Source organism: Rhinoderma darwinii, chromosome 11, assembly GCF_050947455.1.
Source record: "Rhinoderma darwinii isolate aRhiDar2 chromosome 11, aRhiDar2.hap1, whole genome shotgun sequence".
Lineage (NCBI taxonomy): Eukaryota > Metazoa > Chordata > Amphibia > Anura > Rhinodermatidae > Rhinoderma > Rhinoderma darwinii.
The window spans coordinates 54814684-54836277 of record NC_134697.1 but is presented as its reverse complement, the minus strand read 5'-3'; the positions used below and the strand labels follow the sequence as shown (position 1 = coordinate 54836277).

Here is a 21594-nt window from a genome sequence, read left to right as displayed (position 1 = left end):
TTATTCTAGTAGAACTTTAAAGTTGGTTTTCCTCAAAAGTAAAGTCCATTTTACAAGGGCCAAAGATCAGGTAAAAGAGCGCTCGTACAAACGCTGGTTCCCGATCATGGGCCTGTGGCAGAGTTTTTTTCGACTGATCACATCTTTTATGCAAGCATAAAAATGATCTTTTTTCAGGAGAACATCTCCCCGTGTAAACAGGAGATGAGCCGACAATATGCAAACTGTACGGGGACCAATGAAGATACTAACAATCGTTCATCCGTATGCTCCCGATCATTGCTCCATGTAAATTAAGCAAATGAGCGCCCATTGAGATGCTGCTATTGCCGATCGACGCTCGTTACTGGGTAGAAAATCCGCGACGCTCGTTACTGTGTAGAAAATCCGCGTAAAACCATCCTTAGCCGTCAATAGAACAAGCTACATTTTACTAGAGAATAGGAACCATTGTGCTTCAGATTTTTTTTTTCCTGCACATCCCGACTTCTGATCTGGGGCTATCCAGGTACTGCTCCATTCACTTGCAAAGTTGGTAGCATCGTAGTGCCGAAAAAAAATGCAGAGCCTGTTCCTTTAAGACAACATTGTGGGTCTCAGAAGCCAGATTCTCATTATGTTATGGCATCACTTACTGTGGTGGGAAAACCCCTTTTAAAATATAGACAGCTTGTAGCATTGCTGTTTCAGACCGGAAAATAAAATACTTTAATTTTTCATAACCTACAAATTATAGTTAAATGTGGAAAGGGTTGCAATGACAAAGCAAGACTTGACTTGTCCTTTTGTCTGATCGTTGTTGAAAATCATCTTCGGCAGTATTCTTAGTCATATCTGTTTCTGGGATTGCTGTGTGATGACCAAACTGTTTAGCATTTATCTACCACTGGTTGTGGCAGCCAACTTTACTAAAATCTATCTACAAACACAATCATACACCCCCAAAGTAGGCAGATGTTACGCAGAATTCAGGGAAAGGTAGGCGATATACATTAGTGGGAGCTGTATTGACATAACGCATTACAAGCTTCCTAACAGAATATCTGATTTTTAAGTCTTTCACCGTGCAGTAAAAACTGCATGTTTTTTCGGGTGTATTAAAGATGAATGTTGTGAGGAAGAATATAGGGAATGGCTCGCCCGTTTTGTGAATTGGTGCCATATGAATAATTTACAACTGAATGTAAACAAGACTAAGGAGATGGTGGTCGACTTTAGAAGGACAAAAAAGGAAATTGTACAGGTTGCCATTGTTTGCCAGGATGTGAAGAAGACAGAAGGTTATAAAATATCTGGGAGTTTATTTGGACTATCGACTTGATTGGAGGTGTAACAAGGAGAAAGTATACAAAAAGGAATAAGTGGATTGTTCTTCTTGAGATAATTTCAGTAGTTTGAGGTGTGTAGTAAAATGTTAGGGATGTTTTATCAGTCTGCAGTAGTGAGGGCTGTTTTTTTTTGCGGTGGTATGTTTGCGAAGCAGTGTCCAGAGAGCTGATGAAAATAAATTGAATTATCTTATGAGGAAAGCAAATTCAGGGGTTGGATCTCCATTAAATAGTCAAGAGGCGACATTGGAATGGACAATTTTAACAGTGTACGGCGATTCTGGGTAATACATCTCATCCTTTACACGGATTGCACTTTTAGTAACAATTTATTCCATCTGAAGTGCAAAAAAGAGAGGTTTAAGAAATCCTTTGTGCCAACAGCTATTGTGGTATACAATAGGTCACTAAAATAATACATTAGGATTTTTTTTAGGTAATATTGTAATTTATTATTACTAATATTTATATTACCGTTATGTAATTATTGAATTTCTGTGTGTGTTTTTTAGAAATGGTTATTGTATTTAATTTTATGTGATGTGTTTATGGTTGTGCTCTATGTGTTTATTTATATTATTGTGAGCTTTTGTGATACAAAAAAATTTCCCTTTTGGGATTAATAAAGTTATCTAAATCTAATCTAATGCTAACTTTATTCTGCTGGTCAATACGATTACAGTGATACGAAATGTTTATAGTTTTTTTAATTTTACAAAAAAACCAAAATTTGTTAAAAAAAAAAAAAAAAAGTTTTGTGTTGCAATATTCACCCATAACTTTTTTATTTTTCCATCGATGGAGCAGTGGGAGGGCTTGTTTTTTGCAGGGCAAGCGGTTTTTACTGGGACCATTTTGGGTACATACAACTTTTTGATCACTTTTTATTCCATTTTAGATGAAACGCAACTCTGGTGTTTGTTTTACGACATTCACTGAGAGGGATAAATAATGTTACATTGTAATAGTCCATACATCTACAGACGCAGCAATGCCAATTTTTTTTTTATTGCTTTAAGAGAAAAATGGGAAGAGTTTAACTTAATATTTTTACGTTTTTGTACGTTTGTAAAAACTGTATTTAACTTTTTTTTTTCTAATTTGGTTAGTCCTCCTAGAAGATTTGAGCAAGTGATGGAACAAAACAATACACTGCAATACCGATTTATTGCAAAGTATTGTAATTTTTAGGGCTTAATAGGCGCACAAAGATGGCAGACATGGGGGGGGCTTCATTAGGCCCCCAGGGTGCCATAACAACCATCAAGATCCGGCAATTGCGTTGCAGATGGGGTGACTGAGGAGCCCCAACCTCTTTCTATTGGCTTAGATGCCGTGGTCGCTATTGACCACAGAATCTAAATGGTCAGGATCGGAGTTCTCAGATCACAGAGTTCTCCAATCGCAGTCGTTACAGGTTGGTGTCATCTCTAACACACAGCCGACACCTACTGAGAATGGAGAGGGCTCAGACAATGAGCCTGCTCCATACGCCCCCTTCCCAGCAATGAAGTACAGCTACATCAAAATGTCGGGAAGGGGTTAAAAAAAAAACAGACTTAAGTTTGCGAGTCAGAATAACAAATAATGCCAACTAATTTAGACTACTGCCAGTGATTTCTGGCAACATATGTACTATTTATTTTAACATTCCAGATGAAGATAGAGAGACACTTCGGGATAAGAATGGAAAGCATCCACTCACTCACTCACCTCTTCCAGAGTAATCCGGCACTAGCAGAAACTGCAGTTGCTCCCACAAAAGCAGCAAGCATAAATCTCCGTCTGTTACGCACTGGATTGGCTACTCCGTGGTACCGACGTGACACCGTTGCCAGTCCTGCCACTGCTGGCAAAAAGCGGAGACGAAACATCCTATTGAAAAAAATAAAAAACAAAAAAGAGGTTTTACTTTGAACAGATCACATGACTTCCAGAAGAACCCCTTGCCATACAACCTTTTAACCAAATTTATATATGTTTATCAATATAAAATATCTACCAATTACACTGGAGAATATTTACACACAGAGGTCGCACTTTATAAAGCGTACCTAATCTTTCAGGTGACTTTATATGTATGTTGCAGCATGGAGGACTTTATACAGCAGTAATGAGAAGTGTAGCTGTGAATCCAGGACTTGAGTTAGATATAAAGTAACTAGGAAGCTGCTGCAGCGCCTGTGCCTCTCCGTCTCTCTCGCTTACTGTGCTCCTGCTCTACTCCCTCTCCTCTCCATAGAACTCTATGGGCAGCTGCAGCCTGATCCCTCAGCGAGCAGATAGTGCATCCTGTCTTTGGGAAACTGAAAAGCAGTAAATTAAAATTGAGTGAACCATTGGGGGGGGGGGGGGAGACTGTGGGGAGAGGCATTCAAAGCTAAAGTGAGAAGGGGGTCTCCACTTTGATCGCATCACAGGAAAGCCCTATGACGCGATCAATGGCTATACCTGATATGGGGAGACAGCCCAGGGTCCATTGAAGGACCCCAGGGTTGTCTGACCATATTCCCTGTTAGGGAATACTGAGGTATGCCCTAACAGTTGCCTGTGCACAATCAGTTCACAGGCAAATATACTGGCATATATTTATATACCAGTACATTAATGTTAAAAAATCAAAATGAAAAATTCCGCTATGGGATTAAAAAAAATAAACAAAATTGATTAAAAAAAAATATTTTAAATGAAACCAACTCGAAAACATAGGAGCATGGAAACCATGGATAAAAATACCGTATATTTTATTAAACAAAAGAAAAAATGAAAGACATACGAGTTAAAAAAAAGATGTGATCAACAAAGATGAGGCGGTCATACACGCTAGTCACTATCACTACTGTATATAACGTGTCAATTAAGTAAAACTACTTGCTGTTGGTTTGCACATGAAGTATTATTCTGATATTGATATTTTTAGCTGGCTATTGCTACCGACGCATTATATTGATGCCAACCTACAGAACATCTTTATTTGCATTTACCATACTTTTTGCATTGTAAGAGTGTGGGTGCTCTCATGCATGGTATACTCATGTAAACATCTTCATTTGACATATAGAAGCGTTGTTTGCATCTTTGTTGATCACATTTTTTTTACTCATTGTATGTCTAATATTTTCTTTATTGTTTAATAAAATATACTTTATTTTTATCCATGGTTTGTATGCTCATATCTTTTCGAGTTGGTTTCATGTATTGTTTTTGGGGAGTTTTAAAGAGTCTCTGTCACCACATTATAAGTGCCCTATCTCCTACATAAGGAGATGGGCGCTATAATGTAGATGACAGCAGTGCTTTTTCTTTAGAAAAACGATCTATTTTTACCACTTTATGAGCGATTTTTAGCTTTATGCTAATTTCTTTCTTAATGCCCAAGTGGGCGTTGTACAGAGGAGTGTATGACGCTGACCAATCAGCGTCATGCACTTCTCTCCATTCATTTACACTGCACTAGCGATATAGTTATATCGTTCTGTGCAGCTTCATACACAAAACACTAACATTACTGCAGTGTCCTGACAATGAATATACATTACCTCCAGCAAGGACGTCATGTGTATTCAGAATCCTGACACGTCTGTAGTGTCTCTGTGAGATTTACAGCAAGGCAAACGTAATCTCGCGAGATTACGATGTAACCTGTCATTTCAAACGAGATTAAGTTTGCCTTGCTGGTATCTCACAGAAAAGAGTCAGAAGTGTCAGGATTCTGAATACACATCACGTCCAGGATGGATGGTAATGTGTATTCATTATCAGGACACTGTAGTAATGTTAGTGTTTATGTATGAGGCTGCACATAGTGATATAACTATATCGCTAGTGCAGTGTAAATGAATAAAGAGAAGTGTATGATGCTGACTGGTCACTGATTGGTCAGCGCCATACACTCCTCTGTACAGCGCCCACTTGGTCTAAAGTAAAAACACGCCAACTTGGGCATTAAGAAACTAATTAGCATAAAGCTAAAAAAAAACAACAAAAAAAACAAAAAAAAACAAAATCGCTCATAAAGTGGTTTAAAATAGATTGTTTTTCTAAATAAAAAGCATTACTGTCACCTACATTATAGCGCCGATCTGCTTATGTAGGAGATAGGGCACTTATAATGTGGTGACAGAGCCTCTTTGAGCCATTTTTCTATAAAAATGGACTCCATATAGGAATACTAAAAAAATATTGTAAAAAAAAAATAAAAATAATACACAGAAATACATATTTTTTTACAATAAATAAACTTGTCAAAATATAAGTCCCAAAACATGATATAATAAAGCCATATTTGGTATCACCACATACACAGCAACCTGTATAATAAATGTATAACATTATTTATGATGATAGGTGTAAAAAAAAAAAAAAAACCTGCTACAGAGCGGCCTTTTTTTCAAAATTTTTGCCAAAATAAAAACTTATATAAATTAAACGATAACGTAAATGTACCAAAAGAATGGTACCTACATAAAGTACAATTCGTCCCGCAAAAAAGAAAGTCTCATGGAGCTACATCGGACAAAAAAATTAAAAAGTAATGAGCACCGGGATGCAAAGAGGGAAATATAAAAAGATAGTTCTGTCCTCAAGGCCAAAATAGGTAGTGTCCTTAAGAGATTAATGAGTCACAATGTGGACTAACTCACCGCAGCAATTTAGGCATGATCACACATGCCGCACAGTATATTTATTTCCTTTGACCTATGAAAATTTGCTTAAAAAAAACACGATCTGACTGACGTGTGAACATACCAAGATTTACCAAACCTACTGCAAGAGAAAAGTGGTTGCTCATAGCAACCAATCAAATGCGAGTGCTCATTTTTTGCAGGCCATTTGGAAACGAAGGCAGCAACCTATTTGGTTGCGATGGGAAACTGCTTCACTTTTCCCTCCCATTAGTTTTGATAAAACTTCTGCTATGGGAAGTGTCTTCTCCTACAAGCAATGTAGACAGCACGACTTCACAATAGTCTGAGCAGGAGGGATTTTTCTTCTTCTTTTAGGCCTAATGCACACGACAGTAGCCATGTGCACGGCCGTGATTTTCGAGTCGGCCAAGAGCATACTGTCAGCCGCGAGCCGCCCGCAAATCGCGGGCCATGCACATGGCCGCGGCCATTATTTTCAATGAGCCTGGACTGCAGAACACGGCCGTAATAAGACTTGCCCGTTCTTTCTGCGGTCTTGGCTCCCAAGCCATGCACGGACTGTGAAAAACAACGGTCGTGTGCATGGCCCCATAGGAATGAATGGGGCTGCAATTCGCCCATGGATTTTTGGGGGAATTGCGGCCGCAAAAGCACGTTCGTGTGCATGGGGCCTTAAGCTAAATTCTGAGACATTTTTCATGCAAAAATTCTAAATTACAGCTTATAAACCCTCTTGGTACTGCTCTGTTTATTTGTAATACTTTGTAACTCCCAGCATTGCAGAGTCTATGGATGATGATTAACCAGCTGGCATTGCAGGAGACTATCATTTTTACATTGGTGTATGCAGATCCACACAGTGATAAATGGGTTCAATTACATTTGCCAATATAATTAATTATTTTTAAGAGCTTGCGGAGAGTTTACAAAAATTCTGAAAATACAGTATTATTTCACTATATAACATTAGTTCATTCTGGAGCCACAACAGCAAAGTAAAATATTGTAAAATGGGACCACGACCCATTGGAAATCTGTCCATTTCCTCTAAAACCCTCAAAATTTTAACCAAAAAGAACAATAAAAGATTGGTTTGGCAACACCAATGGCATGTTGAGTTAGCAGAGAGGATTTCACTGATCAATTCCCCCCAACCTGTATATCAATATAGAAACAGTGACAAAAAATGGTTGTTCCAATTGGACAAATCCAGTTCTTACGGGCTATTATCCAGCTCTGTAAACAGTGGCTCCTACTCTGGCAGACTCAGCATGGCATATATAACATGGTGGCCGATTCAATGCCATTGCCGGGGATTTCAGCGGCTGGACCCGTGACAATAGTCGGTCACCGATGTGACTTTCTTTAGAGAAGGGGTTATACCCTTAAACTGGTGTTCACTTATATAAATGTGTACGGTGTAATACTACTTATCCCTGCAGCGGGTCCCCGGACTATAACAACGGATTGCGAGGCGTCCAAGTGGCAGGACTCACACCTCAGTCAGCTTTACTACCTGAAAAAATTATGCCATATTTACTACACGGGATTCTTTCTATTAAAACTAAGACTCTGTCCACATTACATTTGAGCCTTGCGTCGGAAGGTACACGTTGTGAGGGTTTCCAGAGGTGTGCAACTGTATAGGCATCTAGTGGAATACGTTGCCAACATGACCCCTAAATTATAAAAAAAAATAAAAATACTGCGCAATATACTTTATTCAATTGAATTAGTCTGTAAAGAATATTGTAGTCTACTTTGCTATTCTGTAGAGTGGGGAAAAAAAAAAAAAGTTTACCAAGACATATCAGCCCAGAGTTGCTTTTTGGCATACGTAGGTTGAATAGATCCATAGGAATACATTTAGTGTTAGCATCGTGAGCATTCCTAGCACATATGTGAATGTAGTTCTCAAGCTTTATGTGAACAGGGCCTAATATATGCTGCAAGGTAAAATATATCCAGCTTTAACGCTGAACAGAATTACATATTGCAACTCAGGATTTTATACCTTCCTCATGTTTCAGCACATGTTCCAAATCCATAAAAGCCCTATAAACCGCTTTATAATTTACAAGCTTTCTTTTTTTGGGGTATACTCCATTTTTTGGCATAGAAAGCAAAAGAAACAATGTTGTTCCGCTCACCACTTGATGCAGATAACACACCACGTCCCTGTAACAGATCGCTGCTTCGGAAAGGAAATCTACGTCTGAGGTAGGCAAGGATCCAGATAAGTTAGAGATGGGTCCGGCACACGATGTATTTAAAATTAAATGCTGCTTTATTGGTATCAAACTATAAAACAGATAAATAAAACCACGGGCACAGAACGTACCGTTCCCGGGATTTTATCGGTTTTATATTTTGATACCAATAAAGCAGGATTGAATTTTAAATACATCGTGTGCCGGACCCATCTCTAACTTATCTGGATATTTTGGCATACTTCTCAATCCTCCCATATTGCCCAGGGAGGATCTGCAAACATATTTCCCAGTTTTTGGATTGAATATATTGCGTTGTTTTCTCTACTTGTACAATCCTTTGGATATCGTACAATTTTTTTAATCACCTAAACAATTAAGTGAGATAAATCTGCAAATAGGATCATGCAGTGTATGTAAATTTCTCTGCTACAAATTTCTGTACGGTCGATAATGCAGGGTCTATGGTTATGATTTAGATGGAAGCTGCAGCAATGTCCATGTCCCCATTCACTCATTCTTTCACTTTTGGATGTTTTGTTTTTTATTAACGCAAGCAGAGTTCTCACTTTACTTGTCAATGTCATTCTCGCCCGCCTGGAATCTCCTTTTTAGTCTCATCCAGTAATTTAATACGCTGGCAGATTTATTTGCTGGCAGCTGCTAGTTGGTAGCAATTTCTGCAATGCAGTAAAGACCAGAGCTAAGCCTGACACGGAGCAGCTTTGGACGGCTAATGTCAGCGTTACACAGGAATGCTTTTATCTTTAAATATAACAGATTCATACCCCATCAATAGTATACCAAAGCATTATTGCCTTTCAGTGCCTCCGGCATGACCTAACAGGCATTTGCTGAAGGCAAACCTCGGGGCCTTTGTTAGGCCCCCGGCTGCCATCGAAACCCGACGGCGCCCCGCAATTTCTTTGCGGGGGCGCCGATGGGGTGACAGAGGGAGCTCCCTCTCTCTGTCAAACATATTAGATGTCGTGGTCGCTATTGGCAGCGGCATTTAATGGGTTAAACTTCCAGAATCGGAGCGCGCTTCAATTCCGGCAGTTGCCAGGCTGTGTATAACAGCCGTGCTCCTGCAGCGGATGGCGTGGGTACACTAGCAGTACCCACGAGATCAGACGACGGATATATCGTCATTTTGCGGGAACTAACTCCTACACAGGACGGATATATCCGTCCTTCGTCGTAAAGGGGTTAAGGAACCCCAAAATACATACAGTGCATTCGGAAAGTCTTCAGACCCTTTGACTTTTTCCACATTTTGATATGTTGAGGCCTTGTGCTTAAAATAAAATTCAAGTTTTTCCCCCTCATTCTGAACTCAATACTGAATTTTAGAAATTGAAATTTAAAAAAAATAATTGAAAAACTCAAAATGGACATAAGTATTCAGACCCTTTGCTATGACACTTGAAACTTAGAACGGGGGACCTCCCATTTCTCTAGATCATCTTTGAAATGTTAATAGACATTGATTGGAGTCCACCTATGGTGAATTCATTTAATTGGACATAATTTGGAAAGACACACCCCTGTCTATATAAGGTCTCACAGCTGACAATGCATATCAGAGCAAAAACCAAGCCATGAGGAGGAAAGAACTGCCTGTAGAGCTCAGAGACAGAATTGTGTGGAGGAACAGATGGGGAGAAGGGCACAATATTTTTTTCTGCTGCACAGAAAGTTCCCAAGAGCACAGTGGCCTCCATAATTCTTAAATGGAAGATGCTTGGAACAACCAAGACAGACCTGGCTACCCCACCAAACTAAGTAATCGGGGGGAAAGGACCTTGGTAAGAGGTGACCAAGAACCCAATTATCACTCTGGCTGAGCTCCACAGATCCTGTGTGCAGGTGGGAGAATCTTCCAAAAGGTCACCCATCACTGCAGCACTCCACCAATCTGGTCTTTATAGCAGATTGGCCAGAAAGAAGCCTCTCCTCAGTAAAGTCTTATTCAGATGAATGTGTGTCAAAACGGCTGTTTTCCAGGGTCGATTTGCACCCGTGTGGGACCTGTTCACACAGATCCCTCATAGACTTGAGTCTATTGAGGGATCCGTGAAAACAGACAAAAATAGAACAAGTCCTATTTTTTTCACGAGCCTTTCACAGTCCTTTAAAACAATGACGCACAGCCCCAAAGAAATACATGCAGCCACGTGACAGCAGTTAAAAAAACCAAAAACAGTCAGTCATTTCAACATTCTTGTGAATAAGGCCTAAAATACACATGCAAGCCTGCCAGGAGTTAGAAAAGGCACCTAAAGGACTCTCAGACTGCGAGAAACAAGATTCTGTGGTCTGTTTATAATCAAGATTTAACTTTTTGGCCTCAATTCTACGCGTCATGTCTGGAGGAAACCAGGCACTGCTCATCACCTGCCCAATACCATCCCTACAGTGAAGCATGGTGGTGGCAGCATCATGCTGTGGGGGTGTTTTTCAGCGGCTGGGACTGGGAGAATGGTCAGGATTGAGGGAAAGATATTCTTAATGAAAACCTGATCCAGAGTGCTCGGGACTTCAGACTGGGCTGAAGGTTCACCTTACAACAAGGCAATGACCCTAAGCACACAGCCAAGACAACACAGGAGTGGCTTAGGGACAACTCTGTGATTGTCCTTGAGAGGCCCAGCCAGAGTCCTGACTTGCACCCAATTGAACATCTCTGGAGAGACCTGAAAATGGCTGTCCACCGACGGTCCCCATCCAACCTGAAAGAGCTTGAACGGACCTGCAGAGAAGAATGGCAGAAAATCCCCAAATCCTGGTGTGCAAACCTCGAGGCATCATACTCAAGAAGACTGGAGGCTGTTATCGCTGCCAAAAGTGCTTCAACTAAGTACTGAGTAAAGGGTCTGAATACTTAGGTCAATGCAATGTTTTCCCTTCTCAATAAATTAGCAAAGATAACTAACATTCTGTTTTCACTTTGTCATTATGGGGTATTGAGTGCAGAATGATGGGGAAAAACACGCATTTTTATTTTAGCACAAGGCCTCAACATAAAAAAAAACGTGAAAAAATTGAAAGGGTCTGAAGACTTCGGAATGCATTGTATATTTAGTAGACATAGCAAAGCTCTATAAAATTGTGGCTTAGGGTATGTTCACACGGCAACGCCAATTACATCTGAAATTACTGAGCTGTTTTCAGGTGAAAACAGCTCCTGAATTTCAGACGTTTTGACAAGTGCACGCATTTTTCGCAGCGTCTTTTACGGACGTAATTGGAGCTGGTTTTCATTGGAGTCAATGAAAAAACGGCTCCAATTACATCCCAAGAAGTGACATGCACTTCTTTGAGGCGGGCATCTTTTTACGCGCCGTCTTTTGACAGCCTGTCTGCACAGAACACCGTAAGACCCATTGAATTCAATGGGCAGACGGTTTGGAGCCGTTTTTTCGGACGTAAAACGCCTGAATTACGTCCGTAAATAGGGCGTGTGAACATACCCTTAATGTGAACGTCGCTACAAGCATCAACGCAACGATAGGGATAATTTTTTTTATGCCTGCACATTCAACAAAGTAGTTTTATCAGTTATCATTCTTTTTATTGTGCATTTACACTGGGCAAATATTGTTTCAATAATTCAGAAACTTATTTTCCATATACTGTAGCTGTGTTCACACAGTGTGTATTTTTTGTGGAATCACGGCGGCAGATTCTACACCGAAAGGTTGGAGCGCCGCAGCCCCTTCCATCAGTTCATCGGTGGGAGTACCGGGAGTCAAACCCCCACCAATCTGATATAGGGTAGGCCATCAATAATAGAGTGAATCTATATGCGGCAGATTTGTTGCAGACATTTCTGCGACCGTCACATTCATTTGAGTAGGACTTAAAGAAATCCATATACATGCTGCAGAAACAACCCCATTCGCATGTATGCAATTGAATCTGTTGCAGAAATTTCTGCAACAAATACCTTTAGGGTACCTGCACACGGGACATATTACATGCAGACTTTCAGAGTGGAAATGACAAAAGAAGATCTGCAGCGTAATACAGTAGCAGCAAAGTAGATGAGAATTTAACAAATCTAATCTTATGCTGCGTAAATTTCCTGTGTAGCAGATTTTTAAATCCGCAGTATATAAATGTAATTTTGCATATTTTCACTACACATGTCTAACACCGCAAATTTGCGTTGAATTACACAGGTGGGTCTCTGGCAGAATTTTCCATCCCGTGTGCAGTTAGGCTGGGTTCACACGACCTATTTTCAGGAGTAAACGAGGCGTATTATGCCTCGTTTTACGTCTGAAAATAGGGCTACAATACGTCGGCAAACATCTGCCCATTCATTCGAATGGGTTTGCCTACGTACTGTGCCGACGACCTGTCAAACGACGACGCGTAAAATGACTGCCTCGGCAAAGAAGTGCAGGACACTTCTTTGCAACGTAATTTGAGCCGTTCTTCATTGAAGTCAATGAAGAGCAGCTCAAGATTTACGAGCGTCTAAGACGCCTCGCATAATGCGAGGAGGAGCTTTTACGTCTGAAACGAGGCAGCTGTTTTCTCCTGAAAACAGTCTGTCTTTTCAGACGTAAAAGCCTCTCATCGTGTGCACATACCCTTACCCTTACAGACCCGTAAAAAAAAAAAAATGCATTACCTATTCACAGGGACAGGTGATAAATGTTACCTAGCTGAGGGTCTCAATACTGGGACCCTCACTAAGCACTAGTATGTGGAACAAGAGTCCCCCATTCCTCCTCACCGGCACTTCAGTGGTGAGAAAAAGTTGCATGGAGTGGTGTTAGTGCATACAACTCTGTAGGAGATCCAAAAACAGCCGATTCCCTCTGCAGGAGTGCGCATGACACATTTTGATAGAGTCACCTACACTTAGGCCTTATTTACACGAGCGTGAGTGCGACGCGCGTGCTTTTCACGCGTGTCGTACGCACCTATATTAGTCTATGGGGCAGTGCAGTCAGTCCGTGAGTTTTGCTCAGCTTGAGTCCGCTGAAAAAAACTCACGACATGTCCTTTCTTTGTGCGCTGTTCTCGCATCACGCACCCATAGAAGTCAATGGGTGCGTGAAAACCACGCATGCCGCACGGAAGCACTTCCGTGCGAACTGCGTGATTCGCGCAACAGCTGTGAAACTCTGAATGTAAACAGAAAAGCACCACTTGCTTTTCTGTTTACAAACATCCAAACGGAGTGTCATAATGATGGCGGCTGCGAGAAAATCACACAGCCACGCATCATACGCTGATGACACACGGAGCTGTTAAGTGCCTTTTGCGCACGCAAAACGCCGCATTTTTGCGTGCGCAAAACTCACACGCTCGTGTAAATCAGGCCTTAGGATAAGTTCACAATGAGCTAAAAAAAAAAATGGTGTTAGGCAGAATATACGCAAACCGGAAATACTCCGGACCTATAAATCTTACGTGCCCTTAGACTGTCATAAGCAACACGAATGCTAAACGTGTGTTCTTTTGGCATACGTTTGGCCAGAATACCTTTGTCTCAACTACATTAATAAGCATTGTTGACAATCTTGTATGCAAAAAAAATAAAATAAAAGATAAAACACACGGCATAAACACAGTGTGAACATAGCCTTGTACAAGGAAGGTTGGTGCTGGTACTATATGCTGGATAGGAAGGTGCATTGCATTTTTTACGAAGTAGTAAGGATAAGAAGAGTCTGGCGGCATGGGTTTGCTATGCCACTTCCCAGCTTTCCTTGGCTCTATCAGACATGCAGCCTTTCATTTTAAAACAACAGCCTTTAAAAACAACCATGAATGTATTTCTTTATTGGAGACGTATTGAACTGCATGAGAATAACTAGATAAAGCTTATGCTGTCTAACGGAGATATTGTCATTCTCAGCAGGTAGGAAGTTTTCTTGAAAAGTCCTTCCAGCTATAAAGGTTAATAGAGGTTTTGAGGGATTTCCCTAATGGATACGTTAAGTGAAGTGGCTCTGTGAAGATGGAAATTGGAGTTCTCTGTGACTTTATACAGCAGAGATGATATGCTTTGCTGCTGGCACCTATACACACCATGGTCCGGGACAGTTTACAAGTGATTTTTCAGCATTTTAATGAGAACTGCAACTGCTTTTCACAGAATGCCCCGCGAGACACGCTGGAAAATATAATTTCACTAAATCATCACAATAAGGCCGGGTTCACACTTCGCGTACATACTGCAGATTTTCTGCAACGGATTTCATTGCGGAAAATCCACAGCGTATTTACAGTAGCAGCAAAGTGGATGAGATTTGAACAAATCTCATTCACACGGCACGTAAAAAAAACACAGTTTAAGGGGGGATTCACACGAGCGTGTATTCGGTCCGTGCGGGCCGCGTGTTTTTCACGCGGCACGCATGGACCAATACAAGTCTATGGGGCAGTACAGACAGTCCGTGCTTTTTGCGCAGCATTTGTCTGCTGCGCAAAAAGCGCGACAGGTTCAATAACTCTGCGTATTTCGCGCATCACGCACCCATTGAAGTCAATGGGTGCGTGAAAATCACGCGCACCACACGGAAGCACTTCCGTGGGACGAGCGTGATTCGCGCAACAGCAGTGAAAAGGATGAATGAAAACAGAAAAGCACCACGTGCTTTTCTGTTTCCGAACATCCAAACGGAGTGTCTTTGCGATGAGCGAAGCCGGACAAGCGAACCGAACTTCACCGGGTTCAGCCGAACTCGTTTTGGCCGAACCCGGCAAAAAAATTATCGGTACGCGACGTCAGGAGATAGTCACTGTCCATGGTGCTGAAAGAGTTAAACTGTTTCAGCACCCTGGACAGTGACTTCCGATCCCAAAATACATGAACCTGTAGAAAAAAAAAACTAGGTTCTGACTTACCGATAACTCCCGGCGTCTTCCTCCAGTCTGACCTCCCGGGATGACAATTAAGTCCAAGTGACAGCTCCAGCCAATCACAGGCCAAGCACAGGCTGCAGCGGTCACATGGACTGGCGCGTCATCCAGGGAGGTGGGGCCCGATGTCAAGAGAGGCGCGTCACCAAGGTCGCGTCACCAAGGCAACGGCCGGGAAGTTCTCGGTAAGTACGAACTTTTTCTTTTTTTTCTACAGGTTTTGCGATATTGTGTTCGGCATTCACTGTCGAGGGTGCTGAAAGAGTTAGCTCTTTCAGCACCTTGGACAGTGACGGCCGTCGACTAGCCTCATCTCTATGATGGCGGCTGCGCGAAAATCACGCAGCCGCGCATCAGACACGGATGACACACACAGCTGTCAAATGTTTTTTTGCGCGCGCAAAACGCAGCGTTGTTTGCGCGCGCAAAAACGCAACGTTCGTGTGTATCTGCCCTAACTGTTCAGACCTGCTGTATGGTTTTTTTAATCCGCAGCATGGCAATTTATGCTGGGCAATCACTGGTTTTCTGTTGCAGGTTTTCCCCATTTAATTCAATGGGGAGATACAACCCGCAACAATTAGCAGATGTTGCGGCGGAAAAGTTGTGATTCCACCACAAAAATCGCAACTCAGAAAAAAAGAAAAAGTGTATAGTTACCCAGTATGCTCCTGCATCCAGCCAGGCCTCCAGGGATTACGTTTCATCCCATGTGACTGCTGCAACCAATCACAGGCTGCAGCGGTCACATGGGATAAAACGTCATCCCAAGAGGCCGGGCTGCAGGATGTCAGAGGGATGCGTCGCCATGGCTACGGGTAGGGCTGGACAATTTTGCCAAAAAATAAAATCTAGATATTTTTTTCAACACTTGAGGATTTTCACTCTGATTTTCTTATTTTTTCTATTTAATAGCCCAGAGATATTTATATAAAGAAAATGTATTACATGTACGTTTTAACATATATTGCTAGAATTACTGTACGTAACTTCACAACTTTGAACCTCTGCAAGTACTTCTTTTTTATTTAATTGAAAAAAATGTCTATCTAAGTATAACTTCTGTGTTCCCAGAACGGAACAGGTTAACAGAATCTATAATCAATTATATACCGCATGCACCAACATCCCCCTCTGCCCGTCTCCCCTCCGCCGGTCTCCGACATTGCAGGTGAGAGCAGTGTAAATTGCAGCAGGGTCAGGCAGATCGTGCCACACGGGCACTCTGGGGAGAAATTACATTATAGTGTCTGAAGTGTGAGCAGGACCCTGTGCAGTACAGACCCCATGATGTAGGGTTAAATAAGTGACTAAGGCCGGATTCACACGACCGTAAAAAAACGATCCGTCTGTCCATCAGATTTCCCAGCCCGACGACGGTACATGTGAACGGGACTCCTGCCATTATAATCATGTGTTACAGCCGCACAGTGAAAAAAGATGGCCATTAAAAACTCATCATTTGTCAGTTTTTCATGTCCATTTTGCATCAGTGTCTCCAAATTCTCATCCATTTCCAGTCCGTCTGTCAGTTTTTGATGGCTGTTAAAAAAACACAAACTGTAGAAAGTGCTGCAATGTCCCTGTAGATCGTGCCCACATAGTGCCACACTGGGACCAGGCAGTGACGAGGCGGAGGAGGGAGCTTCCCCTTACAGCAAAGCGGCACTAAAGAATCGATTCAACGATTCTATAAAAAAAAAAACAGAATTGCGAGAGCCCTTGAGGGCGAATTAATTTGATTAATCGCCCAGCCCTAGCTATGGGTAAGTATAGACATTTGGGTTTTTTACCTGCTATTTTCCCAAAGCGGACATTGCGGCTGAAAAACTGCACCACAGCTTGGTGTTTTTTTTATGGAATGCACTGCGGGTTCCAGGGTGGATACGCTGTGTACTTTTACGCAGCATATCCGCCCTGTGTGAACATACCCGAATAGTTGTATGCAAGGGGCCAATGTGGAACAGATATACAAAGAAACCAGTTACATTATGTAAAAAGACTAAAATGTAACGAAGCTGTCATATGTGTGTACATGAAGAACAACACGATTTCTGGCCGTTATACGACTTGATTTCTGCATTATGTAGCAGTTTTCCCCTCTGCAGGCTCTATCTCTAATTTCAGTTGTCCCAAACCTAGTGGGCGGAGAAGAACATGTCTTCTATACACAGCACACATAGAAGAGGAGAATCCTGCTCTCCTGTCTCTAACATATAATATAATACAATTATATTTTATAATGGCACAAACAAAAACAAAAAAAGTAGCTGCACTCCAGTGGACATAATCTGAAAATGTATTCACCCATAGTGAAAAGGAGAAGTTTTGACCCTACCGTAGAGTCATTTTCAAGCCAAGGCTTGAAAATGACTCTACGGTAGCGTCGAAACTTCGCCTTTTCACTATGGGTGAATACAATTTCATATGTCCACTGGAGTGCAGCTCTATTCTTTGTGCCATTATTCTCTAAGTCCAGGTTTGGAGGTCAGCCTGGTGAGTGGAGAACCCACAATTTGGATCTAGAATTATGTTCACAGTGCCGCCCGCATTGGATAGGATCCAGCAGCACAGGCTTAAATGAAAGGTGGTCCAAGCCTTAAGTGCCACATTTCGGCTCACACAACCTGAGCCTTTCTCAAGGCTTCAGAAAGGCTCAGGTTGTGTGAGCCGAAACGTTGCACATTTTTTGGTCAATAAAGCACCCACTTTTTTCACCATAAGCCTTTGTGAGTGCTGCCTATTTACTGCTTTTAGATAGAGGTATTATCTAGACAATCTGCGCAGTATTTATCTGGGCACTGTATGGCATTATTTAGCATTTGTTACTAGAAAAGGGCTAAAGATGAAAAACTTTGCACATTGCTGTGTATTTTTTCAATTCTCATAACTATCGGATGAGTTTTGGATGACTTTGGCCCAGAGATGGATTCAGCCTGTTCTCCTATATATTTACTCTGAAAAAAATTCTTTTTTTTACATGGGCCAGCACAGTGTGGCAAGGTGCTTCTTCTGGAGGGCGCCGTGCGTGGCACTGTCATTTCAAGGGGGCACGGCACTAATTTCCAGGGGGCGAAGTGCGCGACACTAATTTCCAGGGGGCGCAGGGCATGACACTAATTTCCAGGGGGTGCAGGGCGTGGCACTAATTTTCAGGGGGCACAGGGCGTGACACTGTAATTTTCTAGGGGTCCAGTGCATGGCAGTTATTTTCCAGGGACACAATTTGTAGAAATGTGATTTTTAGAGTTGTGTGAAATGATTATATACAGGAGAACAGCTAATTTATCAACCTTTCTACACCAGTTTTCTAATCTAAAATAGTTGTGAAAAAGCCCAAGACTTTTGGTCTATTTGGGCCACTTCGGCACTTTTGTGAATAGAGGCATGGCTTCGGGAAAAGAGGAGGGGCCAAAGTGGCATGACAAATTTATTATAATTTACATCAGAAAACTAGCTAGGAGCTGGCAAAGATTTCACTTTACTGGACGTAGAAAGGTAGCCGATCAGACACCTCATCCCCATTGGATAGCTAAGTAAAAAAACAAAAACGTAATATTAAAAATATATCCCCTTCTCCCGTCTATATGACGTGGCTCATACTATTTAGATGCCGTGCACCCTCAAACGGTTCAATACCGTTAATCCATGTATTCCGATACTAAGCTGTGCGGCCCCACTGTTTAGTATTGTAACACATGGAGGTAGTCAGAGTGGGGCTACGGCTTTGTAATACAAGTGCGTGCTCAGCACGAGGTGATGCGGCCGGCGCTGCACTGATGAGAGCCAGCACTGAAGACAGAGAACATGGCGAACGCACTGCAAAACCCTACCCATGATCTCTGTCTTCAGTGCTGGCGCCGTCGCTCATTAGTGCAGCGCTGGTCGCATCACCTCATCCTGACCTCTCGCACACACTTATTGTCCGGAGCGGAGCAATTGCTAAATTACATTGAATCAATGGGTCCGTGTGCTGTGCGTGATTTCCATGCACAGCACACGGATGAGTTTTACGCTCGTCTGAATGAGCCCTTACAAGATGATTGGAAAGGGCCAGTTGTAGGTATGCAGACAAGAACTGCCCCTTTTCCCGTTAAAGAAACCAGCTGCTAGGCACAAAATTATTGTACTTTATGACCGAGAGGAACGTCTGGAAAATCCCTAGAAATCAGACTTGAATTTTACACGGTGCCTTGCTTTGGGAAAGGCTGTCCTGACCCCATAGGAGGTTATACAATTCTGTCCATGGCACTAAATACACACATGCACAGAGGTGTAATGATGAGGCCATAGACATGAGTCCTAATGCTGCAGTCGGAGATGGGGAATTGCATGGTTTAATTGATGCCAAGCAGATTTTTCCCTGTCACCACAGTGTCAATCTCCTTGAGCTAAGTAATGTCTGACAGTCTGGTTGCTACGGATACACTACTTAACAACAGTCTTTTTCATCAGGTTGTCAATCTGCAGATCCCTACCAACCAGTTTGTCTGAGAAAGCTCACGTCTTCCGCTCTCATAAGAACGGACACTAGACAGAGCAGAGAAGGGGTAATGAGACTTGGTGGGCACTGTAGTAATATAATCTAGCATTTCATGTACTCAATTAAGTCAATGCGCGGCCATGTAATATGTAGTTTCCCAATGTTGGCATATGGCCAGGGGTTGTCAAGGTGGGACAATTGTGATGAATAAAAATGGGATCCAGCTGCCCAGCAAAATCCCTGTGACTAGGGCTCGATTATCATTGGAGCTCCAGGCCCTGCTATTCCCCTTGCTCAGGAGGCCCCCAGCTTTTCCTGGTGAAGTGGCACTATCTACATGGGGGCACCAAGTGCGGCACTACCCACAGGGGGCACAAAGTGCAGCACTACCCACAGGGGTGGATGGGACACTGAGCTCAGCACTACCTACATGGGGGGACAGGACACTGAGCGCGGCACTACCCACAAGGGGGACGGGACACTGAGTGCGGCACTACCTACGGGGGGAGGGGGAGACACTGAGCGCAGCACTACCTACAGGGGGAGGGGGAGACACTGAGCGCGGCACTACCTACAGGGGGGGGGGGCGTGGTTTTTGCCCTTTATATTAGAGCTTGTAATATAAAGGCCTAGGCTCGTGAATATGTGCAAACTTAAAAAAGTAAGAAAAAAACCAAAAACCTGCATTTGCCCCTGGGGATGGGGGTGGTAGTTGTAGGGGTTCCCCAAAAGTAGAAATTTTGTCAGGATTTCAAGGTAACGTAAACTAGGTTGGGAATTACTAGAATAGGACTGATATTGCGGTCATTCCCACCGATCTAGGTTTATATTTCCGAAGTGACGAGGTGACATACAAAAACGTGACCGCCGCAGCCAATCACTGGCCGCAAGATTTAAAGGATTTTCCATCAGTTAACTTCACATATACAAAAAATATTTAAAAAAAGCAATAAAAGGATTATTAACCTGACAGAAGAAATGTACTAATAATGCAACCTGTGAATTCATAATAAGATAAATTGTGAAAAATACATCTCTACCCCCAAAAATGTCCCGTATAACTAGCAAATATGATGTAAGGAACGACCTGGAGCGATTATTACTCTAACGACTCGTAGTATAGTCATGTATACACGCATATAGATGTGTCACACACACAGACTGTACGGAGCGCAGCCCGCTGACATCCACACGGCTTCTATAGACACCTCTACCGCCCACCTCGCCTGTGTAACCGTCCAGGGGCGCCTCGTCCGGGATACTTCTCCGCTTGTCTTCTGGGGGAACACGAATTTGGTCCCAGGTACTGAGTAAACAAGCTGCGGTTCCCCCCACAGCAGGCGGCGACACTGCCTCTTACAGCACAGCCCAAGCACATACGAGCTGCAGACAGGAAGCGTAATGAACTACAATTCCCACAGTGCTTTAGGCTACATGGGATAAAAAATAAAAAAAACTTTATTGTAAGCGAACAGTAAAAAAGAACACGAGCTGAAAATGTGTTGTGTAGCTGATATGGAGAGGAGGAATCTGTGGACAAGCTGGTCATTTACAGAGGATTCCAGCTTTAAAGGGCACAATATCAATAGTGGGCAGTCTATAGAAGTGGAGATTATAAACGAGCTGCTTATATTACATGTATGGAGGTTCTTTGGACTGGAGCTGTGCCTGGAGGTTCTTTGGACTGGAAATATTTGTGATAAAGTACTGATATTGGGGAAGACCTTTTTTCCGGACTTGAATGCTGCTGTCAATTTTTCCTAAGGCCCCCTAAACACAGCCGTAGCCGCGTACGGTCCGTGATTATGGGCACGGCCGGCCGCGGACCGTCACTCGCATGCTTACATTATAAAGTATAGGAGCACGTCCGTAAATGCAAAAAATTGGGCACGTCCTATTTTTCACAGGTCATTTCTACGGCCTGGACACTTACCCGTAAATAAGGAAGGTGTCTGTGGCCCGTACAAATGAATGGATCGGTATTTTTATCCGCAATTACGGATCCGGATAAAAATTACGGTTGTGTGCATGAGGCCTAA

General features: G+C 42.4%; 1 protein-coding gene across 2 annotated transcripts in view; it reads right to left on the bottom strand.

Moving 5' to 3' along the window:
- The window catches only part of MICU1 (mitochondrial calcium uptake 1), a 198965-nt gene extending 177998 nt beyond the window's left edge, over positions 1–20967 (bottom strand). The window contains exons 1-3 of one of the 2 annotated variants that reach the window (XM_075841550.1): positions 20777–20967; positions 3383–3634; positions 3042–3203 (exon numbers count right to left, since the gene is read on the bottom strand). In XM_075841550.1, the coding sequence (XP_075697665.1) occupies positions 3042–3202 (161 nt within the window). In that variant the 5' untranslated portion in view covers position 3203; positions 3383–3634; positions 20777–20967. The remainder of the gene's footprint in view (positions 1–3041; positions 3204–3382; positions 3635–20776) is intronic. The other variant, XM_075841549.1, reaches the window with a different exon arrangement.
- Positions 20968–21594: the final 627 nt, after the last annotated feature.